Genomic DNA, 19,350 nt, shown 5'->3' with positions numbered 1-19,350 from the left:
AGTGATCAAATATCAGCGATCACATATCGATGATCAACGATTTTGATCCTTAATTACGATACACTACTTTTTTTTACTGGAGATAACGTGCAGTTTCTTAAGATTAACATTTTCTGTTATATGGTGAAAAAAGGTAATTAACTGAAGCCTCATTCAATAAGATGCATCATGTTAGTAAAGCCTTAATACTGGGTCCGTTTTGTCCTCGAGAGGTAAAAGAAGCGTAAATATGATTTGATTTGTAAAGATATACCAGGGCCCTGGTATAACAGACTTGTATAGAAGCTATTGGGAATGTTGTTTAATATTGAGGCTGTTCAATTGACTCAATCCAAATAGAGACAATAAAAATAAAGAGAGCCCTTTCATACCTTTCCATTGATGATCCCAGTCATTAAGCCTTTAAGGTATATTTTTTGACCTTTGCTTCTTAAGCAGTTTTTTTTTCATTGCTACCTGTTATTAACCCAGGGTTATTGTTTGTACAGCCTACACTTTATAATTGTCTTTCTTTGGGATTTAATATTACCTCATGAAAAGTCATTCATTCATTGTACGCATGACTATTGTTATTCAGCAGGTGAGCTGATCTTGGGAAAAACTGTTTGGTTTTCTTCACTTGGCAGAAATGATTTTTTTTCAGTGTTATGGCATAGGGGAACATTTCAAAATAAAATGGCTAAGATTACAGGATGAAATCTGTAGATTGTTGTTCCAAGATATTGTTTCCCAGAATCCAGTGAAATAAAAACCAGGACACAACATTCATTTGAAAAATAATTGTAATGATTAGTTCATGGTACGCAAATGAGCCGTATTTTCTGTTAGAAAAAGAAGCTTCAGTGCAGGACCTCTGAATTAAACTGGTTTAAAAGAATAGATAAATCAACAGTTCTAGAAAAAATACATGTCATCAGGTTTAGAATATAGTTACAAAAATGCTCAATCTTCCCAGAAAAAGAGGCACAGGGGATGTACAGTAGAAAATGCATCCCTATTAGAGAACATTTGCATAACAGAATAAATACATCTGCTGATAAAGATCAAACTGTGTCACGTGGGAATCACAGTCATCATGCAGTTACAGCAGAATGCAACGTTGTTCATTAGTGGAAACACAAAGCATATAAATATCTCAAGAAAAAATAAAGACTAAATCAATGATAAAAGATATTTAGTACCATTACGCAAAAATATTAATTGAAAGATTTCAAGCATATACAGTATTTAAAATATTTGCCAAATTATATTCAACAACCAACTTAAAACAAACTATCCTATATATTGAGTAAAATGTGCAACTATTAGCATTTGAGAGAGCAGGTTCTGCACTCACACTATAAACATCTATACCAGAAAACACCTGAACTAGTTATTGCCAAAGAATTCATCTGCATATCATAATCCTCAGATCCCAGGATCGATGCTCCTGTTTTAATGAGCCGACTCTGTCCAGTGGTCTTGTAATACAAATGATGCAGGGCTTCTTAATGAATGCAAAACTGTTATCTTAAGACACTTTTAACAGCGCTAATTTGCATACCAGTTATAAAGAGTCACTGGACAACCGTTACATCTCCCCTGATGCGTCTCAATCCACTTCCTGGTTCAGTAGCAGGTGAGCTACTCAGGCAGGTACTTTTAAAAAGGTGTCCAAATGCCAGAATCTTTGCAGTACACTGAAAGTTTAGCTTACTCGAAAAATTTGGACAAAAAAAATAACCACTCTTTACTAACCAGACTGAAAGCAGTACACTTTTCACTGCTTAATATAAGTGTTGTCATAGCTGCATACAGTTAATTGTGTATACAGTTTGTTCTTTTTTTCCCCATTCTGATCTCATTCCTTGTGCACAAATATTAGGCCTGTCAGGACTGTTTATAGGTGATGACAGACACACACTTAAGATTATATTTTTAAAAATCCAAATGATAAACTTTGTCTATTTAGGAAACTTGCTACCCAAGTCATTTATTTCTTATGTTTCTGGGACACCTGGTATTTACCCATCTACCTCAGTGCCAGTAATGTAGTTCATTACATGCTAATCTAGAGACTGGGTGAAGTCAAAGCCCTCATCTGTCCCTTTGCTTTTATTTATACAAACATTCAGCTACCATTAAGCTGAACAGTTACTCCTCGGTGCCTTACCAGAAGGCCTCTAAAAAGTTGAAAGAACCCCCCTGGAAAGAGAGGAGGAAATATCTACCACAGTTTTAAGCCCTCACAGCTTCACTTCCCACATGAAGTATTGCCTGCTCGATTAGAATTAAGACCCTGAATCAAACTATTTGCTACTTTCAGTGAAACCCCTACACACGCCCATAAAAAATGTGTGCTTGGAGCAAATAGCATTAAGTTTTTGCAAAAAAAAAACAAAACAAAAAAACAGAACAAATGCCACATTACATTCAACCAGGCCAGTTCCTATTTGTTTACCATATAAAATATACTGTTCAGAAGAAGTTCCTCTTTCTGTTATTAAAAATAGACATTTAACCAAAAATGCATTTCAGGGGAGCTACAAATATAATGAGATATTTGAATTCAGTGTTCATTACAATGAATCATTGTTGCTGCAATAAAAATATTTTTTTCAATTCTATGCATTACTATTTGAAAGTTCTATTTTAGTTATAGTAGGGGAGTCCACCGAGAATGAGAATGCAAAGTGATAACACTGCTACACACAGTTATTGCTTTGAAACATGAAGTGTAGTTACTCAAAGTGAAATGACATACAGGTCGCTATCTGAGCTGAGTTTTTAGAAAGAAGAAGTAGAAAAGAAAACAAACATCTTAAAATAAAACTATTCAACTTCACAGTCAGGGGTGACCTTCCAGTAAAAACTCACAGGTAAATATGACAGATGGGTTTCAGTTTATCTGAATGTATTTACCGTAATAAACAACATTAATTGGGTTCTATAGAAAACACTTCAGTTTAGTAATTACCTCAAATTTTGATGCAGCATCAATGGTGCAAATTCTAGCATATAAATGATAAAAAAATAATAAATCCAAAATGGTTTTTTTTTTTAGTTCCTGGTATTAAGAAAGAGGTCATAGAACATAAGATGGTTAACTGTTAGACAAAGTCGGCTCTAAAGCCAATCAGATAGTATCATTAGCAAGAGTCTCTGTGGAGAGCCAGATTCTCGCCCCATTCAGAAATTTGCTGATGGGAGTGCCGAGGATGCCACGGCGGCACAGGTTTCCCATAGGGGAGAAAGGAAAGGAGGAGGTTAGGTAGTCTGGTGGTGTAGGGGGGTCATGTGGAGAGCTGGCCTTAAAATACATCCTTCTTTGGTCTGAGATGGACCCACTTGGGCTGGGGAGTGGTGTGCCTCCTGGACTCGGTCCCTTATACCTCCTGAGCTGGCTCTGCAGTATCTCGATTTCATCCACGAGTTGGGAGAGCTTGTGATAGGCAGTGATGGAGCCTCCTTTGGGAATGCAGGCTTCAGGGACCCAGCGTAGGAAAAAAAGCTTCCAGAGAGCCATGTGTGAGGGCATGACGAGAGGGATCAGGACGCCCTGCTGGTCAGGTGGTCGGGAGAACCAGTCCTTGAAGAAGCGCTCTGATGGGCTTTCCTCTTTCACTGGAGAAAACTCGGACCTCAGCTCGGACACCAGAGAGCCCCGTCGGGGAAACGTATCTTCGCCACCATTTAGTCCATTACGTACTGATGCAGACGGCCCTCGCAATGTGGAGCTGTAGGATTTCTGCTGGAGGAAGGACACAGTGTTAAACCAGATTTTTTTTAAAAACAGCGGAAAAAACATAGTTTGTCTAATTGTCCTCATTCTTTTTCTAAAGCAATTTTTGGCCTTCATGACTTTATTTGATAGGACAGCAGGAGAGAGACAGCAAATGTCGGGAGGAGAGAAGGGAGATGATGTTCAGGAAAAGGGTCGAGGTCGGATTTGAACCCACAGTCGCTGCCACAAGTACTACAGCCTCTGAACATGGGGAGTGTAAAATAACCGCTAGGCTATCTGGGGCCCACACTTGTTCTCATTCTTCATACGTTTTATTTAACTATAAATAAATAATGAACCTTCAGCGTTAATTGCAGTTTTTTTTGAGTTTTGAAACCAGGTCAAATCTCGCTATATTAAAAGGAGGTTTGATACATTTAAAAACTCAAACATAACAAAACCTTCTTCAACTTAAACTTGTAAAGCGCATGTACCTTTGTGCGTTTGAAGGTTTTCACTTCCCCGTTCTGCACACAGGCAGCTCCTTTCCCTACATACATGGGGTTGTTAAAGAGAGTTTGGTCTTTGGTAGAGAACTGCTGTGACCAGTCCCAAACAGGAGGGAAGAACAGAGCCTCGTCTTCTCCTTGAGGGATGGCTTTATTCTTAGTGAAGTCCTGCAGAGAAAACACAAGGTTACTCATCCTATTTGTTCTCTAATACTGTGTACATGGAGGTAGGCGGTGAATTGTACACTAGTAATAGAACATCACATGCAGGTAAACAGATAAAGTAAAAATACTATAATTAGCAGTGTCAAATTTAGTGGTCACTTTGCTGATCAGGAGCTGAAATTGTGTCTTGCGTAACGACCTTGCATTCCTTTCTTTCAATTATTGGACACACAGAGGGAAATTATAGTGATTTACACGAGACAAGTTGCTTTGTAACACGCTTTCCTAGAACCTTAACAAGTTCTTAACTTGGACCAATGACAGACACATGACATTATCTTAGGATTACAAAGAAATAATCAAATAAATTGAACAAATAAATTCATAAACATTTCACCCTTACCATCAAGTGCTTAGCACGCTGTTTGGGAGAATTAAAGAGGAAAGTACTGAAGAGAGGGATCCACATGCTGTCACTCAGTACTGTCAGATAAGCCTCTGTGAACTCAAACGCTGCTGGGTACTGGTTCATCATCTGCCACACACAGTCCAGGAACAGCATGAACAGTGGGGACTTTGAGAGAGGGGAAAAAAGAGGAAGACAGACAAAAAGAAGTGTGAGTGCCTTCTGTACTTCTGTTTAGTCTGTGAGTTGATTATTTACTGCTGGGGAAAATACCTCCTCTTTCTCATTCTTCTTTAAGTGGTTACATCTGTCCAAGAAGCGATGGCCAGCCATCACCCACTCCTTCTGCACCAAACTCTGAAAGCCAACGATGCTGCGATAATGAGGGTCCAACATGAGCTGCACCAGGGAGCACACCACACCGTTCAGATCTCTGTCTTCTTCCTCTGCTCAGGATTTTAAAAAGACAACTCAAATTCAAACAAGCAGTTTAGAAAATATATGTTTACAAGGTTTTATACAATGTAAAAAAAAGATTCCATGATGACAGAGTCCTTATGGCAGACTAAGATAAAAAGAGAGTTTCACCTTGAAGAATGACCGAAGCATTCTTTCCATCCAGGTAATACACAATCTCAGCCGAGTGTTTCAGGAAAGCTCTGCAGACAAATAGAATTTAAATGTTGTCTGAAAACATGTTTTTATTATTTTTCATAGTGTAGCATTCAGAACTTTTGTGTTAACCATAAAAACTGACAATCTGAAAATCTATTATTAAACTTTACTAGTTTTCAAAGCTACAGGAAGTGTGGAGCTTTCATTTAGGTGTACAAAGAGATCTCCTTTACAGAAAGTAGTAACTTTCATAGCTTTTGAGTGTTTTTATATATTTCGAAGTAGCATTTAAATCAACAGCCGAACACGTCATTCACTCTGTATCTTTATGATACAGAATTTAAACGTAACAACGGGTGTTCTGGCAGCATGTTTCTAATCGCTGAAGAGAGGAACTTCTAGGCTGATGTCCTTGTTTGCTTTTTTAGGTCATTAAGATGCATCAATATATGTCTTAATGTCTGTTTTATAACAAGCTAAAGACTCTTCACTTAATTCATAACTAAGCAGGTAAGCAGAACCGGCAGGTTGAGTTGCTGGATGTCAACTGATCAATGATATCTGATGATATCTAAAGGGTAACTTTAGCTTGTAGAACTACCATGCTTCCCATACATGTCACTATTGTCATGTGATGGGTGTCTGTATATAAAACCAGTTACCAGTGATAATTAGTAACTTGTATAAAATTAAAAATTCTTCTTGAATTAAAACTCTGGACAAAAACAATGTGCTGCGTTTATGAAGGAAGCCTATATATCAGCTGGGAATGAGTAAAAAACATAAATGTGAGGACAAACAAAACAGTTTAATTTGGCTTTTTTACAAACTACTTCAACATTGATAGTTTACAGAGAGCACATACACAGAGTCAGGTTGTTACATACCTGACGTGCTCCAGCCATCTTGAGTTTTCGATTGATGAAAGCCATCTCTCTTCAGACTCTTCAAAAGGATCTGCACACAATCAGAACTATTCAACACAAACACATCTAGAAAACCATAAACAACAGCAGTATGTCAAGAAATCCCTGACACCCTCAATTCTTACAGCAGCCTTTACATACTTCTGTTTCCAGTCGGTGTGATGCTTACCTATGACACAGATCTGTCGGATTCTCACAAACGCATTCTGAATGTCCTGGATGTTGGGCAGACACTTGTCTAGATCTGACCTGATGACTTCACTGCGCTGTGGGTGGCTTTTTGTGATGGCAGTGAAAAACCTTTCACAGGATAAATACAGATGACATGTCTTAAAACAGATGGACCAACATGTCAGCGCTGAGCAACATTATTTATATAGTCAGATTTGTTTGCAAATCATTTTCAGAAAGACAGTTTATCAAATGATAAATATCTCAAAACTTCATTTTTTAACTGATACCAAATAACATCTATCTATATATATAGTTCATATAAAGTCAAGACGTTTGCTGTACCTCTGTTCAATTGTCTTCTGCTTTATTGGATCACCTATGCTGGCCATGCGGACCAGAGAGCTTCCATTTTGGTGATTCCAACACCAATGCTACAAACACAGATGACAAACAAGTCGATTTATCAGTTTGCGTTTCTATAGTATGCCCGGATTGTTTATACTGGATGCTACATGGAAATGTCAGGAAATGTTTACAAATATCTGCATTGTTTCTCCATAAATTAGCAAATCAATAACAATAAAGACCAAAAAAACCTAACTGAACTAAAAGGGATGAATCCAAAAGAATTCCTACTGAAGTTCACTTATTCCACAGAAACGTTCCAGATCAAGTACTCACAGGAATGCGACCGTCCAGGAGGAATATGGAGTACTTCTTTAGATCCTGATCAGCAAGAGAAACTGGGACCACGATGTACTCTGGCAGACTAGAAACAAGAGAAGCATTTAAAAAAAAAATAATAATCAAATTCCGGACTATAAGCCGCTACTTTTTTCTCACACTTCGAGCACTGCGGCTTCTACTCCGGTGCGGCTTATTTATGGATTTTTTATGGGGGACAGTGAGCTTCTGCAAAAAAAAAACTTTTGACTTCGTCACGTCGGATCTTAATATCAGTCATTTTGCGCTTCATGCACGCACCCTCATCATGGAAATCACACGGAGAAATACATATGATGCAGCTTTCAAGTTAAAGGCGATCGACCTGGCTGTCAAAGAAGCTAACAGAGCTGCTGCACGTTAAGATGACACTGACAGCGACAACAGAGACTGAGGAAGTGAGTAATGAAGTCATTCTGAGGCAGTGAATGGATGGACTTTTTCTTGTGAAATATATTACGGTCATCTTTTTCATCAGCCGTGTTACAGACACCGTCGGCTAGGCTTCGTATTGTAACGGTTCATGTTGTAAAGTCAGTAGTTGATAATGTGTTCATAATTCCGATTATGTGGAGAGTCAGTGAATGCACCAGCGAGAACGTGTTGAGTGGCTGTATGAGAGAACGCTGGGGGAGAGAGTTGGATTGTTACGGCAAGTTATGGTTTTGTTCTCCGCTGTAAACGGCGTGGTCACGGCCGACAGTGATCGGGTTATTAAAAGTTATTATTTGAACGCTCTCGTCGTCCTTTAACGTCCGTACGGACGCTACAGTATTTGCGGATGTTACCGGTAGCCTACGTCTGTGTAAATAGCTCTTGTTATAGCGTGGACACCTGTGGCTTATAATCAAGTGCGGCTTATATATGTACAAATACATTTATTTACTTATTTTTAGCCGGTGCGGCTTATATCCAGGTGCGCTCAATAGTACGGAATTTACGGTAATTAAAAGAACACACTTAAAAAAAAGCAGGAATATTAAATGACATAAAATCATCAAAATGGTTCTTATTATCTCTAATTTCTCAACAAGATAGTGTCAACTTAGAAAATAAACACTTGGGCTCCTTTTAAAATGTGTTAATGATATATGAGACAGCTAACTTTGTGACTTATAAGCCAGTGTTTTGTGTACTGAAAGCATTACATTTTTGCTGTGACTGTAGCAAACACATACGCTAACAGGCCTCAGCTTTGAAGGCTGATTGAAAGAATATGAATCAGGACCCAGGATGATGTCAACACAGAACTCAGGTGAATAGTGCACAAGGTCTTAAAAACACTGTCGCAGGTCACGCTGAGAAGGTTTTTCCTTCCATCACTTATGATGTACGTACACTGTCAATATTCGGTCTTGCCAAAACATACAGAGTGCCCTGTAATTAAAGGAGCTACAGACACACTCTTCCTATGGCGGACATTCTAACTAATCTATAACAAACAACTTGATGTAAAAAACCTTGCTGAGATGGCATAGGCCTCGTTGATGGTGCAAACCCTCCACTCTGATGCTACTGTTCTCTTGATCTCACGATCCCAGTCTGAAGGACGGTCAAAGTTTGGAGTCTGAAATCCTCCTCGAAGGTTGGATCCATTGACTCGCTCCCCTAGAAATACAGGAACAAGGAATCTTTCTTGACCATGATGCAGAGAATTAAACACGTCATGAAGCGTGAAAATGTCTTTGAGCAGCAGTGAGAAACATTTGGCATCCTTTCTGCATACCTTTAGTTTCATGATATCTCCTTCCTTGATATTCAAAGCCAAAGAGCAAATGAAGGTCAGCTGGATGGGAGTAGTGGGCAATAGCAAGGCAAACCTAGAATAGAAAAGGTTAGAATACAGTTGATTGTTGGAATCAATTTAATATTATCACGGTACATTAAGTCTCCTATTTCTCATTCACCAAATGTGACTCTCTCTTTTTACAGAAACAGTTGCTGGTTAATTGGAGAAAATCTAAATTTATTTCAAGGCTGTCCAAAACAATTGTTTCTCATTTTGTGATTTCAGGACGGTGCAACATGTGTTAAACAAAAACATTTAGCCCGTCTTTGCAGTTTTGTGTAAAACACCTCTTAAAAAGGTCTACAAGGAGAACCAACCGCAAACAGAGGCAAGCAGCAGACCGGAGTTTGAACAAGGTTTTTGGACTGGCGGAAAGAAGTTCACATCTGATTGCTATGACATACTGAGGAACGTCTTTAAACCACGCAAACACCAGAACAAGTGCAACCTTGGAAACCAAATGCTTAACTGACAGCCTCTTGCTCTGGGTTTTCAGGACTGGATCTGCCTGTGGCTCCACAGTGGACTCACACAAAGCAGTCCATTCAGTAGAGTAAAGCTGTGAATAGCATGAGAGGACACAGAAAAAGTGTGTAGTGTGGAGACAAGGCGGCTCCCAACTCTGTAATTTCCAACGGCAAAATGAGCTATTATAGACTGACTTAATTCCATATGTCGCAAAGTAAAAAGAGCTGAGCCCCTTTTTAGGTTCACACAGTAATTACATACATGGTGTCCATAAATAAACTCACAAGGAGTGAGTAAGGGCAGACTTATTCCATACAATAACATGAACCCGCCATTTTGAGCTAATAAAAGTACCAATAGCAAAAATATGCTTTCCAATCTAGTACCATAATGCAGTGCTGAAAGACGTAGAGTATGTGCTGCAGGTGTGTGCTCTGGAGCTCCATAAACTACTCTAAAGTTGTTCCCAGATGACATGGTTAGAGATCAGACATTTAACTGGGCATACGGACATTCTCGTACGTTTGGTTGGCACGCTGTAAAGAGATACACAGCTGGCTTTTTCTTATGGGTCATGTAGCGAAGCTGCAGGGAGCAGAGAGCTCCTGTAGACCGCTGTGTACGTATTTTACGACAACACATTTACTTTGTGGACTGCAAACACCTCGCAGTTTTAAACAACAATTGTGCTTACAGTTTTGTCAAGCTTTCACTTTTTATTTTCACTTGTGTTCAACAAGCTTCTAAAAACACCCCTGGTAACCCAAAACATATCAAGACATGTTATCACTATGTACTTATAACGCCACTGATTTACAGATCCTTGAACTGAGCTCTTTTTATGAAGAAGAAGAAAAAAAAAACACAAACATCAGCCCATCCCATCTTTAAGTGCGGGAGATGAGTCAGAGTCAGCTGACAGTTGTTCTTTGCCATGAATACACATTGTTCCCAGAGTCTCCTATTCACAGCGTTCCACAGGCCACTGAAAGCTTTGTTCTGTCTATGTGGATGGAGAGTGATAACTGTTTCAGACCAATAAAATGTCCTTGTCGCTGAGGTTGACTTTGCTGGTGAAAGTAGTAAATCATTCCAGCTATGGTATTAATAGACGGGTAAAAGTCGACAACACAATGTGTTGCATTTTTATGTTATTGTTCAGTTTGTCATTTATTTTTATTTATGAAGCTGTATCAGTATGATACTTTAAGGCTCATGTGCTTTAACAAGTGTCGTCAATTACTACATTTTGCTTGTACTCACCTTTTTGGCGCTCTCTGGACCAGCCTCATCAAAGCAGAAGCGAATGATGCGCAGGTCTTTACAGTACAGGATGAGCTCTGTGGGGTTGAACTTCAGCTTTTGGTTTGAGCCCAATACTTTCTTCTTCCCCTTTGTGTCATTTACTGAGAAAAATAAAACACAAAATGTACACTAGAAAAACCAACAACCACATTGATGTCAGAGGCACACTTTAAAGCACCTCCACCCTTCAACACAGCAGATATAAATATCAACCACTCGATTAATCTAAAAATACATTTCGCCAGCTTTTTTCTCAGCTCTTATAAACAGTAGCGGTCTGTATTTTTCTATCAATACATCATGTTTGTATAACGACATGAAGCACGTTTTAATTCCTGCAGTAAACAGGCCGTTGAATCATCCTACAAGGATGATGCCGTCTTTAGAGGTCCAGTTCAAACAGGTCAAAAACAAGCTGGCTTAAACTAAGCCGCATGCTTTATCACTGTTCCTCTGGCCAGTCCCCTTTGCAGTGTCAGCCATTAACAGCAATGTGATATACAAACAAGTATAATCCTTTCCTCGCTGCACCGCCACTAATCACTGGTTTCAGCTGTGACATCACTTGTTATCAGGCTGCTGATCAGGACAGAATAAAGAGCTGTCAAATATGGAAGGGGTACTGGTTTATGTTTGTCCATGATGCAGATCAATTCATAAAATGTTTTTAAAAAAAAAAAATCATATTCAAGCTAGAATGCTATGACCAATTAAAGAGAGTAAAAGATGAAACAGCTTCTGAATACTAAAAAGTACAGGCTTCAATGTCTATTAGCCTTCTTTTATTTACCATATTAAGGACTTTAACTTTAGTTAGGGCTCTTCTAACAGTACTTTCATATTTAGAGGAAAATAACTACCGTGAGAATAAAAAAAAACCTGCAAAATACTTTCACAAAACAAATAAAATAAAAAAAATTGTCACATGTTTTTTTTTGCAGATGTTGGAAACAGATGTACCTGTTACTACTTGCTCCAGACAGGTGAGGGGGATGTCGTGTTCTCCCAGCAGAATGTGGGACAGCTTGGATTTCTGTAGTAAGAAGGAAACATAAAAATAAAAAATACATAACTGACATCCCATTGTTACTTTACTACATCCAGAATTCACTGAAACATTTCCTCATTTGCTGGTGGCTGGACTGGTTTACACCGCTGATACTGTGCTACGATCCGGTCATATTTTTTTATTGTGGCAACAATCTGCCACAGAACTGGAAATGACGTCTGCTCTCACTTCTTGTGCGATATCAGTGACAATGTAGAGCAGGAAAGTACACAAGTTTTCCTTCCTCCTTACCAGATGCACAGTACATACAAACGAGGCTGTGGAAATACAGTATTTGAGCTGTTCACTGGTGGCACTCCGAGATAAAACAAGAATAAAACTTATGAGCCCATTCTTTGATTCAAGCTCACATTACTTTAAATATATTTTCAAACTGAAGAAGATAAAAATAGTCAGCTGCCTTCAGCTCCTCTCATCCTGCTTTAGTCATTATTATTTTTACCATCAGACAATATTAGACTCAGGACCAACGTTTTGGACATGGCTCAGCGGATCCCATCACTGCTGAATAAACATCCTAAAGTCAGAAATGTTGTTGCCCATGTTTGCAACAGTGACAACAGTTTTTACATTTATTACGCCAAGAATTTCAAACCATTAATAAAAAAAACATACACGTCCCACCCAATCAAGAGCAACTAAACTACTCTGCTCCGGAGCAGTGTGCCTTCAAGAGCCTGAGCAAGATCCTCACTGCGTTGCCTTAAGCAATTAGCTAGCTAACTATGTATGTCCTGTAATCTATCTATCGGATTCATCAATTTGATCTCTTATCCCCTCCTTCCGCCCTTTGCTAAACCATGCTTGTGTATGCTCTTCCTGTCTAAACACCAGTGAAGATGACAGATGTCATGCGGTGGATTTTTGAGAAACAGTGGGCAACGTTTTGAGGAGCCGTGACAGAGTCTTACAAAAGCACTCCTGCATATGGTGCGCTCATTCCCCACCAAGCGCAAAATAGCTTCATCCTGCCTCCCTGTGCATGCCCATTGAATGCAAACAATCCAGCTCAAGAGCATTGCATCTTACATAAGCCAAGTGCCAAAGGCAGAGAACGCCAGTATATCGTTTCTTTACTGTCAGGCATTGTCTGAAGTCGAGAAAATTATTAAAGTGTTCAGCAGAAAAATGACAGATTGTGCAAATGGCTATTTGTTAATCATCTGCCGTGGGCATCCATCCGTGGAGAGTAACTGCTCATGTGCAGAATGCACAAACTAACAGTAGGCTGCCGTCAGTATGTTGTGAGCTTTAACACACTCCAAGCATGACTTGTTACTTTGGCCAGCAGCAGGAGGCAACAACGACAGAGGGTCAACGTTCACCAGCAAAGTCAACTTCTCAAGCATAAAAATGTTTCTTCTCATTAATCTATCTCATTCACAGTGAATGACCCTGCTTCTGAGAGTCACGGCCAATGTCACAAAAGTACTTCCTACTAGGATTGACAAATCCTAGAAGCAAACAAAAAAAAAAGGAGAAGACAGTTCTGAAAGTTCCTGTCTGGTCTCTTAAACACAAACAGACAAGTTCATCAACTGACAGCGCAATGTGCCCGCGAGGGGTGTAAAAGAGTACTCATTTATCAAATAATAAATTGGCTCCAAAAAAATTTATAAAATCAGTAATTGTTTTGTAGTCCATATTTTTTTTAATGTTGACGTTTAAAAAAAAAAAAAAAGACAACAGAATAAAACTTCCGGTGGTGCAAAAGATGACAAACAAAGCGCTTATGAAGGCTCTGTGCTGAAACACGTCCATTGATCATTCATAACCGACTTTGCCATGTCTCCCATTGCTAATATAGTTCTGCTGCCCGCATTGTTTTCAACGTGTATCACAACTGTGTTCGATCAAAGGAAAAAAAAAGAACCACAGAACGGGTACTCACTGGGACTGTACTTGATTAAAGAAAATGTTGCATTTCTGCACTGCTAGTGTCCACCATCAATATCAAGGTAAAATAATCTATGCAGATCATCAAAAAAGAGGGCAATGAAAATCAGTGCTGTGAAAAAAAGGATATATGGGTCTACACATCGCTGAAAAGTGATTTTTATAAGAGCAGCTCCCATTATGCTCATCTGTCAATGAAATAATTAAAAGTCAGCAGGTGAACCAGAGCTATCTCGTTGTAATCAATTCAGAGAAATATCTGTCAAAGAAACCAAAAGAATCTGCTGTAAGAAAATGAAACACTCGTATCGGATAACTGTTGTTATTATTATCATTGTTATATACGACTAGGAGTAGCTAACTATACTTTTTCTTTTCACCACAGTTGTATTGCTTTAGAGTCCGTCTTGATAGATACCTGCTTCGTTGGGGCATCTTGAGGGATGAAGGAGACCTTGAAGTTGGTGCATATCAACTTTCCCCAAAGGTCATCCTGGCTGCTCTCAGCACTGATGCATTTCTTCACAAAGTTCACTTCATTAACAACAATCTCTCCTAGTGACAAGCAAATGAGAGAGAGAGCGAGAGAAGAAAAACATTTGTATTTGAGTCGAAGCTATGGTCTAAATCTACAATTCAAGAAACAAAAACAAATATTGTGGATAACAGAGGCAACTAAAAGAAGATTTTTACTCTCAAACGTGTCTAATGATCTAGTTCAGTATGAAGCTGTGGGGTAGAAAAGCACGAGAACAGAAACCTTTCACAAGCTCTTCAATAATGCTGCAAGTATTAAGTCTGTCAGGAAGAAAAAAAAGTAGAGTAAAGATCTCTGGCTGCACCATTTAATGAATCTGCCTCTCTTACTTCAGCGCCATGATTATTAGCTCAGAATCACACTTAAATGATCGAGCTTCAAAAGGTGTTGCTTCCTGTAAAACGAGAACTTCCCGTTACTTTGACGTGTGTATAGTAAGGGACCCGAGAGAAACTATGCTGCAAACTGTTCTCGCACATATCGTCAGCAGAGAGGTTTCTAAATCCTCAAAAGAGGATGCACTCTTGTTGCAATAATGTAAAAAAAACACCATCTAAAATACCTTTCACATGAACTGCACTTTAATGCCAATGGTCCTAATATTGACTCAACCAATTAAAACAAAGATATTCTGTCTTCTTTTTTTTAATCTAAAATTCAACAACACTGTAGCTGTAGTTTGTAACTCCTGGAGAAAAAAAAGATGCATCCTGTAATGGGTTATATTACAGGTAATAAAAGATGTCCAGGACAATTCATCAGCACCCTATTAACATGAGAGATTATCAGCGTAGGCTTTGTCTGGAACAGGGTGACACATGTGTTGAGTTGAAATGCTTGTTAGATCAGTCTGATTAAACACCACCACTGATGTATTATGATGGGTAAATGTCGAATGAATGCTTAGTTTTCATTTTGGGTTTCATTTACAAAACCGATCTCATCTGCCTTCAACCAAATAGCCAAGTCTTGGTCAGTTCAACGTGTAGTTTTTGTTGCCATTTATATAAGGAGTGTTCAACTAAAACTTACCTTGCAGTAACTTGGGCTCCAATTTTTTAATAGGCTGTTCAATACTTTTCTTCACATCAGTCTGGTGAAAAGAAAAGAAAAGAATAAGGCACATAACAGTTAAACACTCATCTGTCGGGGGGGTTAATGAATGATGGAAAAACTTTGTCATTATTAGGTGGAGAGGCCAATGAAATTTCTCCCTTGTTTAGTAAACTGTGAATAAAATAGCACTTGTTTAGGTGCTGGAGAGACACACAGAGAATACTTGTATTGGGACACACCTGAGGTCCAGACAGCCTCAATAAACATCCACACAGTTTACAGGATCTATGTTTTGCTATAATATAAAAACAGTAAGGAATGATAATCCTGGTGCATGCCATTAAAACAACTGGAGGAAACCAGAGATACACAGCTGTCAGCTTGTGCTATTAATACTGTGTATATGCTGCTGATATCTGCAGATACAATGACAGCCTCGCAGCATTTGGTCATGTGTTTTTTCAGTGTTGGCTTAACTCCAGCACATAGATTTCAAGTGAATGAATGACTATGAGGTTAAAGTGCTGACTTTCATCTTAAAAGGGTTTAAGGGGGTCGAGGAATGGCAATCAAAGGCTTTTTTTACACCTATGATTAAGTATGAAGTAGCTGGAGTTTCCATGGGGTCGAACATATCCTTAAAGTAAAGCAAATACACAATACATTCCTAAGGAAAAGCAAAAAGGTCAGAGCGTGTCTTGTATCAGGTAATGGCTGCAGTTTTGCATCATTAAAAAAACAAAAACATACCCGCAGTGTCATGCCCATTTGTTAATGAAAGTGAATGAGGTAATGCCACTGAGCAGGATCACAGTAGGATTCTTGTCCACAGTTCAGACCTGTTTATCAAGCGCATCATTGATACTCCCTAATAAATGTGTAAATCATATAAACATGTGCCCTACTTTTAATTCTAGCATGACTACACAACACCTCACCAGATACTTTATATGGGTCACCCAAAATAATGCTGTTTTGTTTTGGTTTGTTTGCTTGTTTGTTTTTTTAGCAATAACCAATATCAGATCACATTAATGGAAGTATTCACTTTTAAGTTCAAATTGAAATTGGCAAAGAAATCAACTTGAAAAAACGATTTGTCCAGGGGGGCAATTCAAAGGCACAAGGGGAAGTAAATGAATGACAGTGAAGGTATACTGAAATGTAACCAAAGATGTTGGACATGATTAAGATGAAGTAGTATGATGACTTTCAGTTAAAATCCAATTGAAATTTTTTACCAACATATAAATAACTCAACACTGGCCTTGACCTTACAAAAGCCAGATTTTTTATAGACTGTTTAACCAGCTTCTAAACACTTTGGTTTTATGTATACATCTGTAAGCCAATATAAGGCAAATACTGCATCCAGAAAGTAAACATTTGAGTAATTATTCTGCTTTTCAAACTGGTACATGATTCATCATAGGTTTCAATTCTTCAGATCTAACAGGACCAAAAAGGATTTCACAAAAGGACAGCTTTTTAACAATAAACGTAATGATTTAGACTCTTTAGTTTCAATCTTCACTATGCAATGCGTCAAATAACAAACTTCCTGCAACACCCCAGACAACTCCAGCAACACTTGACACTGTGTATCCTCATCATCCATACTGAAAAGTAGACTAATTTAAAAACATACCTGTACAGGCGGAAGATAGCACTTGAAGGTCGGTTTCATGGGTTTGACAGAAAACATTGTTTATGTCCGTCCTGTTCTCTGGTCTTCATAAACGGGCGTCTGACAAGCAAGTGGAAAAAACAACCTAACAGGAGCCTCCAATAAAGTTCAGGTCAACCATTAGCTCGTTATATCCAACACGTCCCGTCCGTTAAATATTCACCGAGAGAGCCTGGGCCAGCGACGGGACTCCTCCATTTCGATAAGCAGTCAAGTTGCAGGTTACTTTAGCTGGTCGAAAAAGTTGACAGAAGTTAACGTAGAAACGTCTGCGTTAGCTTGGCTGGCTAGCTCAAATAAAGTACTACATGAAGTATATTGTTGTCGTGCTCACGATTATATGAAACAATCAGCACAATTTAAAGACGCTCGTTGTTTGACTACATTTTCTTTCCACCTGTTACTGTCTTAGTTTCCCTCACTGACTTCCTGAAAGTTAAACAAATTCAGCCAAACGTAATACCTGCTGCTGTGAAGGACTCAACGGCCATGTTTATAAAGAGCCGAGGTCCCGCCCTACTTCCGGGCTCCGCTGTCGAGCTTTATTTTTGTACAAACTTTACAAAAAGCTAAAACCGAACATTTAGAGTTTTCTGTCAACATTACACGCCGAAGGATATCTATCACTTTGTGTAATAGTTCATATCGATAACAATTGTAATCTGGTGTATAAACTCTGTAAGCACTTTTAACGTAGGCTACCTCTCATGGACTACAAGTCCCAAGAGGCATTGACTTTTGTGGGCGCGCCTCGTTTTGCACTTAATAAAACACAACTGTTTGTTGGATGCATATAGGCCACATCCATTATAAATAATACATCCAGTATAAATAACACTTTTATATTGCGTGTTTCGTTAAAATATCTATCTATCTATCTATCTATCTATCTATCTATCTATCTATCTATCTATCTATATACATGTGTATATATATACGGTCAGTGAATTTGCTTATGACAGAGTCAAATTGGTCTCTTGCACTATTCAGCTTCAATAACAACCTGGCGGTAGAAAAAACACATTTCCTATGGATCAAAGCAGGTTTATTGTCATGTGACTTGTCTGTCAGGTGAGACAGTGGCTGGCCTTTATTCTGTGCCATGATGAGTTAATTAGGAGCAGGTGTGCAGTCAGGAACATGTGATGGGCAGGTGAGGGGTATGGAGAACAGATGGGGAATGTAATGACTGTTCTGAAGAGATATGAAGAAGTAGTACATTGGAACAGCCTCCTGAAACATTCATTCGGGTTTTTTCTTTTTTTTTTAAACTTTGCTACCTTTTCTTAATTCATTCAGTGCCAATATACAGGTCCAGATCATGTTTTTAAAATCAAATGCAACATTTGAAATGAATCCCAATTCAGTTTGTATTCAAAACTATTTCAAAAATGTATCAATACATTTGTTCTGTAATATCAGTGTAACAGGCATTGCTTTATGGTCATCTTATTGACCTGTGTTATGTCATAATCAACCATTACAACATCAATTTGTATGCTTAAACAGTTTTTACACAGTATTTATTTCATGCCATGGAGAAGAGAGTATGACTGCATATTGTAAGTACATACTTGTAGGTTATGTGGAAAATATGCATACTCTGCATGAATGCTTATTCCTACAAAGAGACTCTGTTGAAGATTTATAGATTTTTCATAATGCTCTTGAAATTTAAAAATGCCTGCTGTCTTAAATTGTTCACTAGGGGGCGACAAAACACTGCCACGACAGCATCACCAAATCTAGGAACGATATTGTCTATAAGCATGATAACAACTTATCTGTGCATGAGATTGATGATTTAATAACCATCAAATATCTAAAAGTACGTTTAAAATACTACTTGCATACATGAACACACACACACACACACACACACACACACACACACACACAGCAGACACACTGCATCTCTGCTGAATGTACAGAGGTGGCATGTTATAAAGGTTACACCCTATCAAGCAGTCGCCTCACCGCCCAACATCATTTGAAGGCATGCCTCAGTCTGGCTGGAGACTGGCTGTGAGAAATGGATGCCAGTTCCACCCTTGCATTTCAAAGAGATCTCGCAAAGCTCATTTAACTGCAATTGTATTTGTCTGAGAAGGGTGTAGAACAGAATTACAGTGCAAAAATTGGACACTAAAATGATCATTTGCTGGATTTGCACCAGTGCTACTGAACCTACTCATTTGTAGTGCGAATGAGTTTTACTCAATCAGTATGTTACTCCCCTCTTAAATTTACAATTATTCAACTCATATTTTTAATTACAAGAAAAGGGCACATTTAAAGCGAAGGGAGAGAAGTGTGACAGC

At 38.6% G+C, this 19,350-nt stretch overlaps 1 protein-coding gene across 1 annotated transcript; it reads right to left on the bottom strand.

The window, feature by feature from the left end:
* Positions 1-764: 764 nt before the first annotated feature.
* Positions 765-17,708, bottom strand: mtmr10 (myotubularin related protein 10). The gene is made up of 17 exons (XM_079339419.1): positions 17,493-17,708; positions 16,991-17,260; positions 15,319-15,379; positions 14,167-14,303; positions 11,744-11,816; positions 10,742-10,884; positions 8,948-9,041; positions 8,682-8,829; positions 7,180-7,267; positions 6,841-6,929; positions 6,494-6,624; positions 6,286-6,355; positions 5,372-5,442; positions 5,057-5,229; positions 4,781-4,951; positions 4,198-4,380; positions 765-3,727 (listed from the first exon to the last, which is right to left on the bottom strand). Exons 2-17 carry the CDS (start codon positions 17,045-17,047, stop codon positions 3,116-3,118), a joined length of 2,301 nt encoding a protein of 766 aa, XP_079195545.1. The 5' UTR covers positions 17,048-17,260; positions 17,493-17,708; the 3' UTR covers positions 765-3,115.
* Between the last annotated feature and the right edge of the window lie 1,642 nt (positions 17,709-19,350).

This window comes from Symphodus melops (assembly GCF_947650265.1).
Source record: "Symphodus melops genome assembly, chromosome: 3".
NCBI classification, from domain to species: domain Eukaryota; kingdom Metazoa; phylum Chordata; class Actinopteri; order Labriformes; family Labridae; genus Symphodus; species Symphodus melops.
The sequence above is the reverse complement of the archived record's forward strand: the minus strand, read 5'-3'. Positions and strand labels throughout refer to the sequence as shown.

Coding starts and splice junctions, on each gene's coding strand:
- mtmr10 (XM_079339419.1), bottom strand. CDS start 17,047: ATGTTTTCTGTCAAACCCATGAAACCGACCTTCAAGTGCTATCTTCCG. Junction 14,304..15,318: donor GGAGCCCAAGTTACTGCAAG/GTAAGTTTTAGT, acceptor GCTTGTCACTAG/GAGAGATTGTTGTTAATGAA. Junction 11,817..14,166: donor AAGATGCCCCAACGAAGCAG/GTATCTATCAAG, acceptor TTCTTACTACAG/AAATCCAAGCTGTCCCACAT.